The sequence below is a fragment of the Nomascus leucogenys genome, chromosome 15 (genome assembly GCF_006542625.1).
Source record: "Nomascus leucogenys isolate Asia chromosome 15, Asia_NLE_v1, whole genome shotgun sequence".
In the NCBI taxonomy this organism is placed as follows: domain Eukaryota; kingdom Metazoa; phylum Chordata; class Mammalia; order Primates; family Hylobatidae; genus Nomascus; species Nomascus leucogenys.
This window is the reverse complement of record NC_044395.1, coordinates 20,993,186-21,014,154: the sequence shown is the minus strand read 5'-3', so window position 1 is coordinate 21,014,154 and position 20,969 is coordinate 20,993,186. Positions and strand designations below refer to the sequence as shown.

Genomic DNA, 20,969 nt, shown 5'->3' with positions numbered 1-20,969 from the left:
ACACTCTCTCACACACACATGCTTTCTCTCTCACCACCTGTTCTGTAGGCAAAATAAAAGTCAGAAACGAGCATCCATAGTCCTGCTTAGTCATGTTCACAGCTTGTTACGCAGTTGAAATAAAGCAGTACCACATTAACGCTGACAAGGCATGACTTCAAACTCAAGAACAAGGCTTCTTCTGTACCTGCTGTTCCTCAGATGATCGGAATGCTCCCTTTAATAGATCCAGGGCTGCAGACGGGTCTACAAATTTTCTATTTGATCCCATCATTAGAGCAAACAAATACTGAAGCTCTTGCATAAACATGATATTTCTCTTTTCCTGTAGAAAACACAGCACATGTACTCTTACAACATCTCATTTAGAAAATCAGAACGTGTAAAGAAAAAAAAGTTGTCAATAATCATGCCCTCATTTATATTTACCTAGATCTAGATCAAAGTCACAGGGCTATGTATGTTACAGAGACTCTGGTAAGGACTGCACTCTAAACTGAAGAATAACTATGTAGAAGCCAGAGACAGCACTGTTGGAAAAACAGAAATGTCCACTTTCTGAAGCTGCTGCCCTTCCTCTCATGAGGAAAATGCATTGCGCCAAGGTGGAATCCTGGGAAGGGTTAAATTGCTAGGAGGAGGCTACGACCTTTGGCAAAAACAGAATAAAATAGACTAAGAAGGCTCAGGTCTCTGGCATCAGGGCATCTCTCCAGCATCACATCACTTGAGCAGCTCAAGCAGAGAAAGGATACAACAAACACAACAGGTATTCAGGGTCTCCCCACCCACATATTCTTGGAGCTGTTTTTCTCATTTTATTTCTACTTAATTTTACATTTTTGCATACCCTTATATGTTATCCCAAAAAAGGAAAATGAGCCATTTAGAAATGAAAACAAATATTAGCACAAGCCAAAGAGTATCACGGATATCAGCTTTAGGCAAAAATCTAGAAGCCTTAGGGATGAAAGGGACTAAACAACAGTGAAGAAATTCCTTGACACCAACTTACTGTATGACTTCGACAATTTTCAAGTACATTTTGTGGCAGACTATAACTGAGAACAAGTCTTCGAAATTCAGGCAATTGAAAGAGAGACTGAAATAAAGAAAGAAAGGGATTCATAGCCTTTCCTGAAAAATTAACTGCAGCAACATATATATTTTTCATATATATTTTATTTCATATTTAAAAGTATGTAAAACTATCAACCTGGTAATTTGACTTATGTTATTTCTAAGGAAATAATGGTTGTGCACAAAAAATTAGCTCAAAGAATATTAATACTTTTAGGTAAAAAATAGAAACAACCTAATGTCTAACAAAAGGAGTAGCTTTTGTTTTGTTTTTGTAGAGACCGGGTCTCCCTATGTTGCCCAGGATGGTCTCAAACTCCTGAGCTCAAGTGATCTGCCTGCTTTGGCCTCCCTAAGTGTTGGGATTACAGGCATAAGCCACCAAGCCCAGCCAAAAGAAGTAGTTTATATAAACTATACTACATTTATACAATAGACTATTAAGAAGTCATTGAAATAATATTGTACAAAGTGTTTATAAAATGACCTACTATATAAAGTGAAAATGAAAAAAACAAGAGCTATGTGTATCAACATGGATAAACCTCAAAAATACATTTTGAGTGAAAAAAAGTTACAGAAAAAAAGTATTATACTGCTTATATTAACAACATGTAAAACAATACTACATATTGTTTAGGGATACATCCATGAGTGGTTATGACTGTGGGAAAGGGAGGATGTCACAACAGGAACTCAATAGAACAGAAATTTGTAACATTAATTTTTTAAGCCAGGTGGTTAGTATAGCAGTGTTTACTATTCTCCACTTCTTGTCATAATATTGTATTTTTTAAAAGTTTAACAGCAGATGGTACAACTGGAGAGAGGGATTCTTTTTATTATTTGCAAATCACATTTTTCTACTATGAATACCTTTCATAAGTTAATTTTCTTTAAAAATATCTCCTGTATGAATATACAACTCCTCATCTCAACATGCTCCTCAAATGAAAACCCTCTCAGGCCTGCACTGTGGAACTCTCAAAGAAGCATCCTAGGTAGATAATAGGCAAAACTTTGGAATTAGAACTAAATAAAACAGCTTCTTGGTATTCTAAAAGCCCCAGGTATATTTCCTAATGTCAACCAAAGAATCCAAGTGTCGGTACTGACTAGAGCCCACGTGCACCTCTCTGGCTTCCCTCACTCTAACACAAGCCTTGGTGGGATTCAGCCAACAGGGTGAGTGTTACCCAAAATGGAGTGTAAACCCGGGTCATGCTGCACCAAAGTTCTCTCTGGAACCAGGGCTTGGCTAGTGAGCTCTATCCTCAGCCACTCTCTTCTCTTCCACCTCACCTGTCTACTTAACACACTTGGATTCCTACTCTGCTGGCTACCCTGTGACATTCTTGAGTTTCTATTCTGCTGTGAGAAAAATGGCTTTACATTCTCAGCCACTTAACTCCACCTCTTCACCATCAGGAAAATCGGGCTTTGCCATTATTCTCAAAAGCCACATTAGGCTGGAAGTGGTGGCTTACGCCTGTAATCCCAGCACTTTGGGAGGCTGAGGTGGGTAGATCACCTGAGGTCGGGAGTTCGAGACCAGCCTGACCAACACGGAGAAACCCCATCTCTACTAAAAATACAAAATTAGCCGGGCGTGGTGGCGCATGCCTGTAATCCCAACTACTCAGTAGGCTGAGGCAGGAGAATCGCTTGAACCTGAGAGGCAGAGGTTGCTGTGAGCCGAGATCACGCCATTGCACTCCAGCCAGGGCAACAAGAACGAAACTCTGTCTCAAAAAAAAAAAAAAAAAGAACAACAACAAAAAACCACATTGAGTGTGAGCTAATACTATTCACATCTCCCAATTTATTCCCTACCCAACCGCAGCTGCTTCTGTGTTTTCTGCGTCACTTCATTACATCCTCCTCCCCCAGTCACCAATGTTTAGAACTGCAGAAAAATCTTGAATCTTTCTCCTAGCCATTCACATCTAGTAAGTAGCAAGTCCCTTGGCCTCTGACTCTGGGTGCTCTTTATAACCTAACTGCTTTCTCCCCATCAGCGCCCCATCAGCTGCCCTAATCCAACTCCCAACGCCGCTTACTTACACATGGTCTCTCTGCTTCCAGAACTTCCCTCCACCAACTCACACTTGCTCACAACTGCCACGCAGCTCCTTGTAAGTACCTCACTAAAATGGTGAAAATAAAGCTCCCGATTCACTGAAGACTGTCATCTAGTAACAGCTTTCCTCACTCTCCCAAGTCCTGACATCCTCCTAGGTGACTAGAGTCAACATCCAATCCCTGAGGACATCCTGTCAGTGCTGCCTTGAGAATATATCAAGAACTCCAACTCTTTTCTATTTCCAGGGCTACCAGTCCAGTCCGAGTCACCATCACTCTTCATGGATGACAGCCATGGGTCTCTCCCTGTGCATCCTTGCCCCTCCATCCTCATCTCGCCACAGGAGCCAGAGGGAGACTCTTAATACTTCAGCCAGAGTTGATCAGTCTGCCACTGGGGACCTTCAGTAACTCCCTGTCCACTCCGACTCTCCTCTCCAGTGACCCTCCCTTTGCTCTTAGCATCTAGCCACTTGGACTCTAGCATGTTCCCTGAACACACCAAGCCCATTCACACCATGAAGCCATTGCTCTATGTGTTCCTCTACCTGGAATGTTTTTTTTATCCCAACAGCTGCCTGGTTCACTCCCTTGCCAGTCTCACCCCCTTCCCCACCTCAGTGAGGCTCATCCAACACCACAGTTAATACTGCAACCTGTTCCCACCTCTCCCGCAGTTCCAATCTCCCTAACCTTGTTCTTTTTTCTACTGGACCAATCACAGTCTAATGTATTATACACATTTTATTCAGCTAGTTCATAATTCTGTTAGTTTTTAGTTTACTGTTCATTTTCTATCTCACCTCATGAGAATTTACATCCCATGTGGGCACAGTTGTCTTTGTTTTGTTCACTCCTACATCAAGGGCCTAGAACACTGCTAGACACAGAGCAGGTGTTCAACTGTTTGCTGAGGGAACGCGCATGCATCCAGTCTGGAGATCTCTCGGCTTCTTGGGCATCCCATCTCTAGTGACACATTCCTCCACTCCATCTCTATCTACACCCACATCCCAGGCTGCACCCAAAAATACACCAACACTTGAAAGGTGTCAGTTCGCAGATTACACGTTCAGAAAAGCTCACTCTGGGACCATTACATGTCTTCTTTGTGTCCAGTTACCTGCAGGATACCTGTTCTTTGCCTTCAGCAGGGGCCCAAGCAAATTGATCTCTTTCCTGGCTCCCTAACAATCAGTTCCTTCCTATCTTCATTTCTTTCTCCATCTAGCTTTGATGCTACGGTCTTAACTACCCTTCATTAAATTCACAAAGTGCCCTTTTGTCCTTTGATCACATACCCAGCAAATGCTCCAAATTAAATGAGTTGAGTTTTCCATGTAAGAGGTTCAAAGTGCTGTCAAGAGGATGCCCTGATAGAAACTGAACATTTTAGTATCACTACACATTTAAAGCCAACAATTTCAAGCAGATCTTCAAATTTTTGGAAATCCTACTACTGTACTCTGGTGCCAACTGGTTCTCCCACCATCTCCAACAACTATTTCAAACTTTCACTCCCTTTAAAATCTGACTGTCACTTCTCCACTGTCTCAAACAATAGCTACTTATTTCACAGAGGAAAAAAAAAGACTAGACACTACTTCAACTCTAATTTGCAGTTATCATTTCTTCCTCTTCCCTTCCCATTATTCTCCTGTCCTTTTCCTTGTTAAGGCCGACTCCTCAGATATACTTTCTATGCTGTCTGCTCATGCCGTCCCAGAAGCCTTACTCAGCTATCTTCTCCATCTGCTGGCTCTTGTCCACCCTCCACAGGAGTGAAGGCTAATGGGGGGTGGGGGGGGTGTGAATCCAGGGAACATTCTCTTTCTCTCTCTCTATCCTTTCAGATAGGAAAGAACTGACATGTTCCACATTATCTTCCTACGTTCTATTCTCAACACAGATGCCAGTGATCCTTTTAAACTGGAAGTACGGTCATATCACTTCTCTGCTCCAAACCTTCCAATACATTCCTATTTCATCTACAATTCCCAAATCTTCATCATGACCCCAAGCTCTCCCACTCCACCTCCACCACCTTTCCTATCCCACTGCTATCAGTTCTGGATCACTCCGTCTTAGCTATTTGCTATTTGTCAGACACATTAAGCAAGCTCCTGAACCTCAGTCTGCTTATTTGCTGTTCCTTGTCTGAAATGTTCCCTATGTAATTAAACAGCTCATTCCCTGGCCACCTTCAGACCTCTGCTCAAATTCTCGCCTCATCAGAAAGGCCATCCCTGACCCTCTGCCCTCTCCAGCTGAACCCTGTCCAGTCCCCCAGACTCATTCATTCATCTTTACACTTGTCACCTCCTGATGTTTTGTTTACTGTCTGTGCCACTCTTTCCAAAGTAAACGATGAGAGTATGGGCTTTGTTTTAGTCACTGCCGTTTCCCCACAGCCTAAGACAGTGCCAGGCACATAGAAGCTGGATGTAGTGGATGTGCAGAAAGGGAGAATTCCATTTTTTCGCTTGAGCAGCTGGGTAGGTGCCATGTACCATGATGCAGAAGACTACTGTGGTGAGCACCAAGGGTTGCATTGGGGCTATGTAAGTTTAAGGTGCCTGATTGATTAGACTTCTAGAGAGCCACTACACTCTAGTGAATTCATTCACTCCCTTGGTTTTATTGCCATCTATATGGTACTGATTTCCAAAACTGTATCTGAGCCCAGCACTTTTTCTGAAGTACAGATTCATATAATTATCTGCCTACATGGTATCTCCTTAAACTCAACTCATTTAAGTTGGAGGATTTGCTGGGTATGTGATCAAAGGACAAAAGGGCACTCTGTGAATTCAATGAAGGGTAATTAAGACCATAGCATACACAGGCACAGGCACCTCAGACTTGGCATATCTAAAACTGAACTGATCGTGGGGCGTGGTGGCTCATGCCTGTAATCTCAGCACTTTGGGAGGCCAAAGCAGGTGGATCACTTGAGGTCAGGAGTTCAAGACCAGCATGGCCAACATGGTGAAACCCCATCTCTAATAAAAATACAAAAATTAGCCAGGTGTGGTGGCACATGCCTGTAATCCCAGCTACTTGGGAGGCTGAGGCAAGAGGATCTCTTGAACCTGGGAGGCAGAAGTTGCACTGAGCTGAGACTGCGCCATCTTGTCTCAAATGAATAACTAAATAAATAATAAACATAAATTTAAAAAATGAAGACATTGCGCCAGGCGCGGCAGCTCACAGCTGAAATCCCAGCACTTTGGGAGGCTGAGGCAGGCGGAACATCTGAGGTCAGGAGTTCGAGACCAACCTGGCCTACATGGCGAAACCCTGTCTCTACTAAAAAATTAGCCGGGGCCGGGCGCGGTGGCTCACGCTTGTAATCCCAGCACTTTGGGAGGCCGAGGCGGGCGGATCACGAGGTCAGGAGATCGAGACCACGGTGAAACCCCGTCTCTACTAAAAATACAAAAAATTAGCCGGGCGTGGTGGCGGGTGCCTGTAGTCCCAGCTACTCGGAGAGGCTGAGGCAGGAGAATGGCGTGAACCCGGGAGGCGGAGGTTGCAGTGAGCCGAGATTGCACCACTGCACTCCAGCCTGGGGGACAGAGCGAGACTCCGTCTCAAAAAAAAAAAAAAAATTAGCCGGGTGGCCAGGCGCGGTGGCTCACGCCTCTAATCCTAGCACTTTGGGAGGCTGAGGCAGGCAGATCACATGGTCAGGAGTTGGAGACCAGCCTGACCAACATGATGAAACCCCGTCTCGACTAAAAATACAAAATTAGCCAGGCCTGGTGCTGCATGCCTGTAGTCTCAGCTACTCCAGAGGCAGGAGAATTGCTTAAACCCGGGAGGTGGAGGTTGCAGTGAGCCGAGATCGCACCACTGTTGCCTGGGCAACAGAGCGAGACGCTGTGTCAGAAAGACAAAAAAAAAACCTGAACTGAAACCCACTCTTAACACACACCCAAATTATTCCTCCTCCAGGGTCAAATGGTACTATAATCCACCTGGTTACTCAAACTAGAAACCTCATAGTCTTACTCAACTACTGCAGGCATATCCTGTATCCAACTGCCCACCAATCCTGTAGATTTGTTCTCCTCAGCGCCTCAAAAATGCATTCACTTCTCTCCTTCCACAACTTCTGCCACTTCTCTACTCCAGGCCACCACGGTCGCCTACCTGGATAGCTATGATAGCCTTCAACAACTGATTCCTCCTTATTCACTCTCACTGCTATAATACAGTATTCACTAAATGCTTATCCAAAACACCTATTCAATATATTTACAACCACAGCAGATTTCTTTTTAGTACTGCCCAACTTAGACATCAAAGCATCTAAATCCAAACACAATAACGCCAGAAAAACTCCCCAATTTTAAATATCTGTTTTAATCCTTTGAAAGCTATGTTTCTACTTTTCAGTTTAATAAATTACAAAGTTATTTCCAAAGGACACAGTTATCTCTTAAAAATATCATACCTGAATAACAGCACTAAACCAACACGTATTGCCAACATTTTTCAGCCCAACTGGCCAACCATCAACTCTCCTCCAGTCATTGGGATTGGGGTTTTCTCCCCAGACTTCGCAGCGTTTTCTCTTTGAGCGTTTAGTTTCTGCAGAGGTTGCTTCGTGCATCCTATATTGTGCAGCATGCCACACATCAAAAAAGAAAATAGTTAAAGAATAATATAGCATATGGAGGATGCTATCACCTTTCATGGATAATTAAAAACGCCAGAAAAAGTATTTACTGGATAATCCCTAGTTATATACGGAACTGTAAGACTGTAATGCAACTGAAAAGCAAGATTTATACATAGAAATGTTAATCCTTCCATAACAGACATTATTACTAATAAGGTCTATGATAGAACTGAGTTGAAATTCAAGACTATTTAAGGCTACCATATTAGAAATTTTAGATTTCAACACAGTGTACTATCTAAGACCTCACCATCGAATAGGGCAGGAGAGACACTGTGCTAAAGACAAGAGCCTCCAAATTGCCCAGGACATAAAACACAGCCCTGTGTTCCCTGAAATAAACATCTCAGCAGTGTGAGGGAATAAACATGTCCAGAAACTGATAGGCCACCACTGGAACTGGATATTGGTGAACAGTACCAAACAATCACCCAATTAGTACCAGTTCAAAAAAATAGATTCCTTGATCACCTATGAGACAGGGTAGTTGAATAACTTTCACTTAAAGATATGCAACAGCGTAACTCTCAAAGTTTATAAAAGAGAATATACATTTAGCAGATACCTGGACTAGGTTGTTTTTAATTCACCCTAGCAATTGTAAACTGAAACACCTTGCACACTTCTACTCAAAGACACAGGATGCAATAAGACCCCTTTCAGCTGGCTTTTTCAAAAATGAACCAAAGAGTAAGCTAATGCGAAATCAAAATTTCTCCTAAAAGAAATTTCATTCAGGTGCTTAACAGAATTATTCCTGAGTGGCATTCACAGAGCTACTGCCTTTGACATACACACAATGTGGGGGCAAGGATTATAAGTTAAATCAATAACCTGTTAAGATCTCTTCCATCAGCTTGAATTTTGGGGGACTCCAGTAGACTCAAAGCAATGGCAGCCTGAAGATCATCTTTGTTATCATGAGTAAGGTCTATCACTTCTGTAAGATAAACAGAAATTTAATTAGTCTATATATAGAAAACACTGCCCTTCTGTAATATAAGAAAAAGGTAAAGACATACTCCCTAGCTTTCACTACAACAATGGCTCAACTGTGTAACAATTTTATTACCCTACTGCATAGTCAAATGAGTAACTTCAGCTACACTGTAACCTTAGACTAGCCCACAGTACAGAAATAACAAGCTGCAAAAATCAAATGAACCAAATACCCTCTTCTGTATTCTCACTCCACAAAGTCAAAAGTAGATCCCATACATGTGGGTTAAATAGTCTCTATTATCACAAAACATCAGCCAAATATCAAACATCCAGGGAACAGATATTTTCAATCTCATACAAAATATTCCAGAGAATAGGGATATACTCCTCAACTAGTTAAGAACGGTAAGAGAAAGAAAAAGTGAAACTCACATGTGATACAAAATACTCACAGATACAAAATACCCAAACAAAATATTAGCAAATAGAACCCAAAAATATAAAAAAAAAATTACATATTAAGACCAAGTTGGCTGGGCGCGGTGGCTCACGCCTGTAATCCCAGCACTTTGGGAGGCCGAGGCAGGCAGATCACGAGGTCAGGAGATCGAGACCATCCTGGCTAACACGGTGAAACCCCATCTCTACTAAAAATACAAAAAATTAGCCAGGCATGGTGGCGGACACCTGTAGTCCCAGCTACTCAGGAGGTTGAGGCGGGAGAATGGCGTGAAGCCGGGAGGTGGAGCTTGCAGTGAGCCAAGACCACGCCACTGCACTCCAGCCTCGGCAACAGAGCGAGACTCGATCTCAGGAAAAAAAAAAAAAAAAAAAGACCAAGTTGAGTTTACTGCAGGAAAAAAAAATGAGTTAATACTAGATGGAGCAGTAAAATTCACTGTCTTAACAGTTAAAAGAAAAAAACGATCATCTTAACAGATACAGAAAATGTATTTGATAACATTCAGGATAAAAACTCAAAGCCAACCAGGAAGAGAAAAAAATATCCTTAGGCTGAGAAAAAGTATCCATGAGAAGCCTATAGAAAACTTTTATACTTAATGGAGAAACATTCACTTTAAAATCAAAACTGGGACAAACACATCTATTATCACTGCTTTTATTCACCATGGTTCTGGAAGTTCTAGGCAGGCAATAAATACTTTTGGGCATGGTGGCTCACGCCTTTAATCCCAGCACTTTGGGAGGCCAAGATGGGAGGATCAATTGAGGTCAGGAGTTTGAGACCAACCTGGCCAACATAGTGGAACCTCATCTCTACTAAAAATACAAAAAATTCGCTGGGCGTGGTTGCACGTGCCTCTAATTCCAGCTACTTGGGAGGCTGAGGCAGGAGAATCACTTGAACCCAGGAGGCGGAGGTTGCAATGAGATGAGATTGTGTCACTATACTCCAGCCTGGGCGACAGAGTGAGACTCCATCTCTAAGAATATAAAGACTGGAAAATAAGAAGCAAAGCTGTCATAATTCACGGATAATAATCACCTACAAGGGAAACCCAAAATAATCCACAGCTACTCTGGGCACACTGCCTATGTGGTAGCCCTATTCCACAGGAGCAGTTAAAAAAAAATAAAAGACGCTGGAAGCGGTGGCTCACGCCTATAATCCCAGCACTTTGGGATGCCAAGGCAGGCAGATCACCTGAGGTCAGGAGTTCGAGATCAGCCTGACCAACAAGGAGAAACCCCCTCTCTACTTAAAATACAAAATTAGCCGGGCGTGGTGGTGTATGCCTGTAATCCCAGCTACTTGCGAGGCTGAGGTAGGAGGATGGCTTGAACCCGGGAGGCGGAGGCTGTGGTGACCCAAGATCGTGCCATTGCACTCCAGCCTGGGCAACAAGAGCGAAACTCCATCTCAAAACAAAAAAAAAAAAATTAAAAAAGATTTTTTTAAACAAAATAAAACACAAATATTACAAAACTCTAGTAATCAAGACTGTGTGCTGCTGGCATAAGGAGACATATACATCAATGGAATAGAATTTATAGTCCAGAAATAAACTCTTACATTCCCGGTCAATTGATTTTTGACCTAAGTACTAAGACAACTCAAGAGGGAAAGAATATCTTTTCAACAAATGGTGCTGTGACAACTGAACACCACATGCAAAAGAATAAAGCTGAACCCCTACCTAGCCCCACATACAAAAATTAAGTCAAAATGGATCAAGTCCTCAAGATGAGAGCTAAAATATAAAACTAGAGGACAACACAGGTGTAAATCTTCATGACCTTAGATCAGGCAACGGAATCTTAGATGACACCCAGAGCATAAGGAACCAAAGAAAAAATAGATTAAAAAATCCTTTGGGCTTCAAAGGACACCATCAAGAAGTAAAGAGACTGCCGGGCATGGTGGCTCACGTCTGTAATCCCAGCACTTTGGGGGCCCAGGCGGGTGGATCACGAGGTCAGGAGTTCGAGACCAGCCTGACAAAAATAGTAAAACCCCATCCCTACTAAAAATACAAAAAAATTAGCCGGGCGTGGTGGCAGGTGCCTGTAATCTCAGCTACTCGGGAGGCTGAGGCAGGAGAATCGCTTGAACCCGGGAGCTGGGAAGCGGAGGTTGCAGTGAGCCGAGATCATACCACTGCACTCCAGCCTGGGCGACGGTGTGAGACTCCATCTTAAAAAAAGAAAAAAAAGAAAAGACAACTCACAGAAAGCGAGAAAATATTTGCAAAACATGCATCTGATAAGAGATCTACACACAGAACATACAAAGAACTCCTGTAACTAACTGAATGAAACACACAAATAGTGATTTCAAAAATGGGCAGAAAATCTGAATTGACATTTCTCCAAAGAATACACAAGATAAATGACCAATAAGCATAAGATGCTCAACATCACTAATCATCAAAAAAATGCAAATCAAAACCACAATGAGATATAATTTCACACCCATAGGGACAGCTATCAAAAAATAATATTAATAATAAAACTGGCAAGGATGTGGAGAAACTGGAACCTTTGTGCACTGTTGGTGGGATTTTAAGATGGTGCAACTGGCCAGGCGCGGTGGCTCACGCCTGTAATCCCAGCACTTTGAGAGACCAAGGTGGGCAGATGGCTTGAGCTAAGGAGTTCAAGACCAGCCTGGGCAATGTGGCGAAACCTTGCCTCCAAAAAAAATTCAAAAGAAATAAAAATAAAAAATAGCTGGGCATGGTGGTGTGTGCCCATAGTCCCTGGTACTTGGGAGGCTGAGGCAGGAGAATCACTTGAGCCCGGGAGGTCAAGGCTGCAGTGAGCCCTGTTGGCACAACTGCACTCCAACCTGGATAACAGTGAGACCATGTCTTAAAACAAACAAACAAACAAAATAAATAAATAAATAAAATACGGCCAGGCATGGTGGCTCATGCCTGTAATTCCAGCACTCAGGGAGGCCGAGGCAGGCAGATCACTTGAGGTCATGAGTTCGAGACCAGCTTGGGCAACATGGTGAAACACTGTCTCTACTAAAAATACAAAACTTAGCTAGGCGTGGTGGGACATGCCTGTAGTCCCAGCTACACAGGGGGCTGAGGCACGAGAATCACTTGTACCCGGGAGGTGGAGGCTGCATTGAGCTGAGATTGCGCCACTGCACCCCAACCTGGGCGACAGGGCAAGACCCTGTCTCAAAAAAAAATTAATAAATAAATAAAATAAAATAAATGGTGCAACTGCTACAGAAAACAGTATGAAAGCTATTCAAAAAATTAAAAATAGAACAACCATATGACCCAGTAATCCTACTTCTGGGTATATATCCAAAAGAATCTAAAGCAGGGTCTTTTTTTGAGAGAGTCTCACTCTGTCACGAGGGCTAGAGGGCAGTGGGTACAATCTCAGCTCACTGTAGCCTCAACCTCCAGGGCTCAAGGGATCTACTTGCTTCAGCCTCCCAGGTAGCTGGGACTACAGGCATACACCATCACACCTGGCTAATTTTTCTATCTTTTGTAGAGACAGGGATTCACCATATTGCCCTGGCTGGTCTTAAATTCCTGGGCTCAAGCTATCCACCTGCCTCAGCCTCCCAAAGTGCTGGGATTACAGGTATGAGCTACAGTGCCCGGCCTAAAACAGGGTCTTGTAGAGATATCTGTACATCCAAGTTCACAGCAACACTACTGACAAGAGACAAGAGGTGGAAACAACCCAAATGTCCATTAATGAATGGATAAACAAAACATGGCATATACATACAATGGAGTATTACTCAACCTTAGAAAGCAAAGAAATTTGAGGCATGCTGTAACATGAAGTCTGAAGACATTCTGTTAAGTGAAATAAGCCCACTGCAAAAGGACAAACAGTGTATTCTACTTATACGAGGTTCTCAGAAATTCACAGAGATAAAGAGTAGAATGCAGGAGAGAAAAAATGGGGGTTACTATTCAACGCATACTGAGTAAAGGAAATGTTCTGGAAATGGATGGTGGTGACAGTTGCGCAACAATATGAATTCATTTAATACTTCTGAACTGTACATTTAAATAGTTAAGATGGCAAACTGTATGTTTTACAAAAAAAGACTGGAAAAAAGAAGAAATACTGTCACATGCTACAACGTGGATGAAACTTAAGACAGATATTATGCCAAATGAAATAAGCCAGTCACAAAAAGACGAATACTGCATGAGTCCACTTACATGAAGTATTTAAAGTAGTCAAATTCATAGAAACAGAAAGCAGAATGGTAGTTACCAGGGGTGCAGATATGCAATATGGTAACATTCTGGGGGTTGTTTCACAACAATTTGACTATTCTTAACACTACTGAACTCTACATTTAAAAATGGAGAAAGTATTTAAAAATCAAATATTTGAGATATTCTTAGATTTTATGTAATGTGTTTTTTACTAAAATAATAATTTCAAGTAATAAATTATCCAATTATCAGGCTGGGCACTGTGGCTCACACCTGTAATCCCAACACTTTGGGAGGCTGAGGCAGGCGGATCACCTGAGGTCAGGAGTTTGAGACCGGCCTGGCCAACCAACATGGTGAAACCCAGTCTCTACTAAAAACACAAAAATTAGCCGGGTGTGGTGGCATGTGCCAGTAATCCCAGCTACTCGGGAGACTGAGGCAGGAGAAGAGCTTATACCCGAGAAGCGAAGGTTGCAGTAAGCCGAGATCATGCCACTGCACTCCAGCCTGGGTGACAGAGCGAGCCTCCTTCTCAAAAATAAATAAATAATCCAATTATCACTATAACTATTCCAATTACCATAATTATGATAGAATATTACCATCCTATTTCCATTTATTTTTACCAAAATAATGAATCTAGGTAACAATCATCAATGGCTGCTGAAAATGCTAAGTGAGAAACTTCGTAATAGATGAATTAAGCTGACAATACCTAAATACAATTACGATTTTAACAACACAAAGAGGGCAACCAGACATTATATGCTTCTAAATGTAACAAAATAGAACATATATACACAACACTACCTATGACACAGTCATGCCAGATAAGTATCTACATTTATAGGAAAGACATGAGACAGAAAAATCCACTGAAAGATACCACAGTAATACAATCGCCAAACTCCAGAATGTGTGAAAGCTGACATAACAAAGGACTTGATTTCTTTGGATATTAAGCTGCAAGAAACAGGGCAGGGGGGTGGAGATTTATAAATAAAGAGAGTCTTAAAAGACACCTCAAACATACTTAATGTTCTAATTTATCTGGAACATTGTTCTTAACAAAAACTGCAAACACTGTTAATGAGATAACCAGGGAAATTTCTACACGGGGTATTTGATGAGATTAAGGGATTACTGATGATATTAAGGGATTATTTTTAGTGTGATAATGTCGCAGTTTCAAAAAATAAACAGTCCTCTTTTAGAAATGTTACCCAAAAAGCTAAATACAGAATTATCATATGACCCAGCAATTCTATTTCTAGGGATATACACAAAAGAACTGAAAACAGATACTCAGTTAAATAGACACTGGCTTTATCATGACAGCGATATTCACTCACTGAATATGCCCATTACCCAGGTCATGCTGGTTAAGGACACCCCTTCAGTGTGGACCCCTCATACAACATGACTAGCAAAATGGACAAACAGTTCTGGAAGCCATATTAGATTTGCTATCTCAACTTCCTCTCATGGGTCTTACAGATGCTAATAAAAAAACAACAGGTTTATTAACAGGAAAATGGTGAAAGGCAGATGGGAAAAGTCAAAAGACAAAGGTGGAAATGTTTAAAGGATTATTAAGGAAGTGAGTAAAGAAAACACTGATAGGGTGAAACTAAAGGGAACAAGAAATTTTGAGATAACACAGAATTGATACTGCAGATCAGTGGGGAATTACAGTCTTTCAATTAAACATACTGATTAAACATTTTAATACAGCATTACCAAAGGTGGGTGGACCAAAGAGAACTCTGCTGATTAACCAACATTAAAGGGCTTCAAACAAGTTTCTTGCATTTACCCCAGTTTGGAGAAACTTTATAAGCTGAAAGGCAGAGACCACAAAGAGAAAGATGATCAACAATTGTGTGGGGCAATGTTGAGGCAGGTTAATCAAGATAAAGACTGACAAACAGCCAAGAGTACTTTGGTTCAATCCCTTGCTGGGGACCCAAAGCCTTATGTACGCCAGTGGTGAAGGGTTAAGGGTGTGGAGTAGAAACCTTTCTGTGGCTTCGGGACACAGAAGCACAATGCACTGTGATTTCAAAACCTGTTGATAAAGTCCTAATGGAGGCTATACTTAGGAAAGTAAGGGTTGATGGAATTAGGATAAAATTTTATAGGCGAGTTGGCATATCTGAACCTGCTTCAATGTGAAGTGGTTCCATCTTTTCTACTTGATTGTATTATGGGGATGGATACTGTATCTGCCTGGAGAATGTTCCCTCTACCTACTCCTGTAAAACAGAAGGCATGTAAACTTGTCCTTCAAGCAATAATAATTAGACATGCTAAATGGGAACCAGAAAGATTCCCTGAGCCTACACAACAGAGAATTGAAGCTGAAGTGCTGGTAGGGACAAACTGATTGTGGAGCGTTTACCAGGTCTTATGGCACAAGCCTGGGAGTGCCTCCCAGAGACGACTCCTGAGACTTTGGACTAGAGAATTACCACTTGAGGGGCATTTATTACCTTGATATGAGACATTAATTGAAGCTACCCCTATAATTGAGGACATAAAATAATCTTGAAACCTGAAATACTCATGCTGTCTTGCTGGGGGATGTCAGAGAAACACTTCAATGAGGATGGCAGTGCCCAAGAGAGTTCCATAATAAAATGGAAATGGTTTATACAGGATCTTGCTACCTGGAGAATGCAAGGAGGTCTTTGCATTCTCCAGGTAGCAGAAAGCCTCTTTTCCCCTAGGACTGACTCCGGAATTGTGTGAGGAGCTGCTGGATCCTATCCACACTTGGACAGTTTCCCAATAAACAGCTCCCAATAGACCAACAAAGAGCTGCTTGGTTTGCAGATGGCAGTTCCAAGGTGAATGGACAACATCCTATTTGGAAGGAAGGACGCCAATGGGATCAAAGAAGGTAAAAACCAATCAGCAGCATGTGTTCATTGCATGCTGTTTTTCTAGCAGTGATGGAAGAATTGAACAGTGATAAAAGCCCGTGTTAGGCTTTTTACTCACTCATGGGCGGTGGCCAGTGGCCACATGATCAGGCAGGAGAGCAATGGAAACCTGGCCTATAAAAGGGATGTCCGTATGAGGCATGGCCCTATGGAAATTTGAAGGGTGCATTAAAGTAGGACATGTCAATGCCAACCAGAAGAAATCCCTTAGATGAGTTGATATGGGAGTACTGCAGCAGTGCCGAGATGGGCTGAGTCTAGACACGTTCCGTTTCCACCCTTTCAAGAACAAAATGCCAATAAGAACTGTTCTGTCTGCCAGGAAGAGAAAGATACTGCCGACAGCTATGGAGAGATTCCCTGGTGGCAAGGCCCTGAACGCTGCTGGCCAGTGAGACTGATGCTGGTAACCCTAGGTGACTACAAATGGGTCCTGACAGGTATAGACACTGACTCTGAACTGGGCTTTACTATCCCAACAGATCATGCAAATGCTTTCGGTGCTAAAGAAAAACAGTTAACAGAACCATTTAAAAATTTCCACCTTCCTGGAGTGAGCCCTTTGACTCTCCCCTTCCCCATTCTTTTGTTAATTAACCTAATGTTTTTATTAGCATCTGTAAGACCCATGAGGGGAAGCTGAGGTAGCATTTCACATGAGAAGGAAGGGTGACAATTTCCCAATCTAAGATAACAAATTTGAGAGCAATGGTTACTCTCAAGCCCTGTTAAAGAGAGTATAAATAGGTAAAAAAATATTTTGGAAAAGACTGTCATTACCTATAAAGTTGAAGATAAGCGTATCTTAATACCTACCAACTACATCACTAGATATATACACTAAAAAACCTCTTCCATACAAGGACAAGAAGCATGAATCTAAACAGCTCACAGCTGGCTTGAATAGCAAAAGCTTGAAAACAACCTCAAAGTCAATCAACAAATACATACAATGTGGTATATTCAGACCATGGAACACTACACACCAGTGAAAATGAATGAACTACAGTTATAACCCTCAGCATGGGTGAGTCTCAAAAAGAACAATGTTGTCCCAAAAAAAGTTGCAGTGTGTACCAAGAGAAACATATGAGAATACTCACAGCAGCATCATTCAGAGTAGCTCAAAACTGTTAACAGCCCAAATGTCCATTAACACCACCTCGCCTTCCTCCCAGAAGGTTCTCCTTGGTCTCTCCTCCCAGAAGTCTCCTTGGCTTCCAGAGTCCCATTCTCCTGGCTTTCCCTGGGCACTCTTCACCTCCCCAGACCTCTGAACACTGGCAGCAACCAGTGCTTAAGCTGCAGAACCTTCTTTCTCCTATACCCACTCCCGTGGAGAGCTCCTCAGTCTCACAGCTTTACAGAGCATTTTATAGGTTATGATTCCAAGTCCACCTACCTCCAGCCTGGACCTCTCCTCTGAACTGTGCACCTGGGTCTCCACCATCTTTCTGACACTTCTGCTGTGAATGTCTAACAGGCATTTCAAATTTCGTATTCCCAAAACTGATCTCTTCATCTACCATCCCAAATCTGCTCCACCTACAGTGATTCCCATCTTGGTTAAATGCAACTCCTTTCAGTTGCTTAGGAAAAAAATGTTTGAGTCACCTTTAACTCTTCTCTCTCTCACAACCCTAGCTCCTCAGTAAGTAAATCCTACTGCCTTTACCTTAAAAATAATATATGCCGGAATGCCAGCACTGCTTACCGTACCTCCACCACAGCAGCCTGGCCTGGGCTCCCTGATCTGACCCATGCTCGTCACTGCCTCCTCTCCCACATTCTGTTCTCAACACCACAGTCAGAGTGATGGAAAATGGAAATCAGTTTGTATCATTCCTTTGCTCCAAACTCTTCAAAGGCTACCCACCTAACTCACAGCAAAAGCTAGTACTTAGGAAGGTTCTGAATGATCCACCTCCTTCTCTTTCCATGGCCCCATCCCTTTCGGCCTTCCTCACTCAACTAAGCCTTAGCCCTGGCCTCCTTGCTGTTCCCTGAGCAAGCCAAGGTGCACTCCCATCTTAGGGCCTCAAATGACTTACTCCCTCACCTCCCCTGCACGTTCTTAAAAGTCCATCCCGGCCAGGCGCAGTGGCTCACACCTGCAATCCTAGCACTCTGGGAGGCTGAGGCGGGTGGATCACCTGAGGTCAGGAGTTCAAGACCAGTTGGTCAACATGGTAAAACCCTGTCTCTACTAAAAATACAAACAATTAGCCAGGCGTAGTGGCGGGCGCCTGTAATCCCAGCTACTCGGGAGGTTGAGGCAGGAGGATTGCTTGAACCTGGGAGGCAGAGGTTGCAGTGAGCCCAAATCGCGCTATTGCATTCCAGCCTGGGCGACAGAGTGAGACTCCATCTCAAAAAAAAGTCCATCTGTCGGGCGCGGTGGCTCACTCCTGTAATCCCAGCACTTTGGGAGGCCAAGGTGGGCGGATCACGAGGTCAGGAGATCGAGACCATCCTGGCTAACATGGTGAAACCCCGTCTCTACTAAAAATTAAAAAAATCAGCCGGGTGTGGTGGCACGCGCCTGTAGTCCCAGCTACTCGGGAGGGCAAGACAGGAGAATCGCTTGAACCCAGGAGGTAGAGGTTGTAGTGAGCCGAGATGGCACCACTGCACTGCAGCTTGGGCAACAGAGCGAAACTCAGTGTCAAAAAAAAAAAAAAAAAAAAAAAAAAAAAAAAAAAAAAAGAAAGTCCATCCAATTGGAAATATAGTACCCAGCACTCTCTTTTTTCATCTCTTTCATTCTGTCCTTTTTCTCCATGGCATTTATCACATTCTAATATATCAATAATTTATTTACTTGTTGATGTTCTCCCACTGAAAAATAAGCTACACGCAGGCAGGGCTTCAAGAGTGCTTGGCACATAGTTGGTCCTCACTAAATAAATGCTAAACAATGAGTAAATGAACAAATGAAACTTTTTCTTTTTTAAGAGACAGAGTCTCACTCTGTCGCCCAGGCTGGAGTGCAGTGGCGCGATCTCAGTTCCCTGCAAGCTCTGCCTCCGGGGTTCATGCCATTCTCCTGCCTCAGCCTCCCGAGTAGCTGGGACTACAGGTGCCCGCCACCACACCCAGCTAATTTTTTGTATTTTTAGTAGAGACGGGGTTTTACCGTGTTAGCCAGGATGGTCTCGATCTCCTGACCTCGTAATCCACCCACCTCGGCCTCCCAAAGTGCTGGGATTACAGGCGTGAGCCACCGCGCCTGGCCAAAACTTGTTAAGTGCTTAGAATTGTGCCTGCCACATAGCAATAGCTCAGTCATAAGCTGTTATTACTATTATTTTCAAAGGGCTGATGTGATTGACAGGGAACTCACATACACTTGGTTTGTTATTTTCTGCTAGTTCAGCAAAGAACCAAGACAGGATATACGGTACCTACTTGCTAATACTTCCTTGTTGGCAGCACTCCCCTCTACTTCAGAAGGTTCTGTAGCAACAGTGTCTTGACTGGGCTCCTTAACTCTCTCATCAGTGAGAAGGCTCACTGCCTGAGTAATGTCCCCATTACTGGCCTATGGGAGAAAAAGACAATAGAAATTTCAAAAGGAATCATCATAGAATTTAAAACCAGTTTTGAATATTAACTTTACTACCCTGGTGACACACTTGAGTACTTTTAGGCATAATTCTAGGGTAGAATTATGAGACTATGGTGAACAGTAGGTCTAATGTGCTTGAAGGTCTATCAAATGCTCGTTACAGGAGGGAGTTTCCATGCTCTGACTTCCCACAACACCCAAACAAAAGTGAAATCTCGATGGAGATTTGTTCCCATTGCTTCGGATACTACTACTCATGATTTCTCTGAACAGTCTAAAGCACGATGTGTCAAAAAAGGGGGATGGCAATTAACATAGACATTCTAAATGAAGTCAGCCCTACAATAAAAATGCCAAGCAGGCCAGGCGCAGTGGCTCACGCCTGTAATCCCAGCACACTGGGAGGCCAAGGCGGGCAGATCGCTTGAGCCCAGGAATTGGAGACCAGCCTGAGCAACTTGACAAAACTCCGTCCCTACTAAAAATACAAAAACTAGCCAGGCATGAGTCCCAGCTACTAGGGAGGCTGAGGTGGGAGGATCACTTGAGCCCAGGAGGCAGAGGCTGCAGTGAGCCTGAGCCGAGATCACACCACTGCACTGCAGGCTGGGCAACCGAGTGAGATCCTCTCTCCTATCTCAAAAAAAAAAAAAAGCCAAGCAGTTACATATTTTCTAGTGGTGACCATTCTTGTTTTTAACGTTTTATGAGGAAACATTTCTAACATACATACCAGGAAAGGGAATAACAGAACCTCATGTACCTATCACTTATCTTCAACAATTACCTAGTCACTTAGTCATAACCTTTCTTATTTTATCTAAACCTCCTATACTCTTAGATATTCTGAATCAAATCCTAACCATCTTATCACTGGTCAACATTTCAGAATGTATCTTTTAAACATATAACCCATGGCCAGGCATGGTGGCTCACGCCTGTAATCCCAACACTGTGGGAGGCCAGGTCGGGCAGATCACTTGAGGTCA

At 42.8% G+C, this 20,969-nt stretch overlaps 1 protein-coding gene across 7 annotated transcripts in view; it reads right to left on the bottom strand.

Moving 5' to 3' along the window:
• USP28 (ubiquitin specific peptidase 28) overlaps positions 1-20,969 on the bottom strand; it is a 79,117-nt gene that overhangs the window by 34,147 nt on the left and 24,001 nt on the right. For all 7 annotated transcript variants that reach the window (XM_030829307.1, XM_030829311.1, XM_030829312.1 and 4 more), the window contains exons 3-7: positions 19,821-19,953; positions 8,684-8,789; positions 7,622-7,781; positions 1,016-1,102; positions 188-325 (exon numbers count right to left, since the gene is read on the bottom strand). In XM_030829307.1, the coding sequence (XP_030685167.1) occupies positions 188-325; positions 1,016-1,102; positions 7,622-7,781; positions 8,684-8,789; positions 19,821-19,953 (624 nt within the window). The remainder of the gene's footprint in view (positions 1-187; positions 326-1,015; positions 1,103-7,621; positions 7,782-8,683; positions 8,790-19,820; positions 19,954-20,969) is intronic.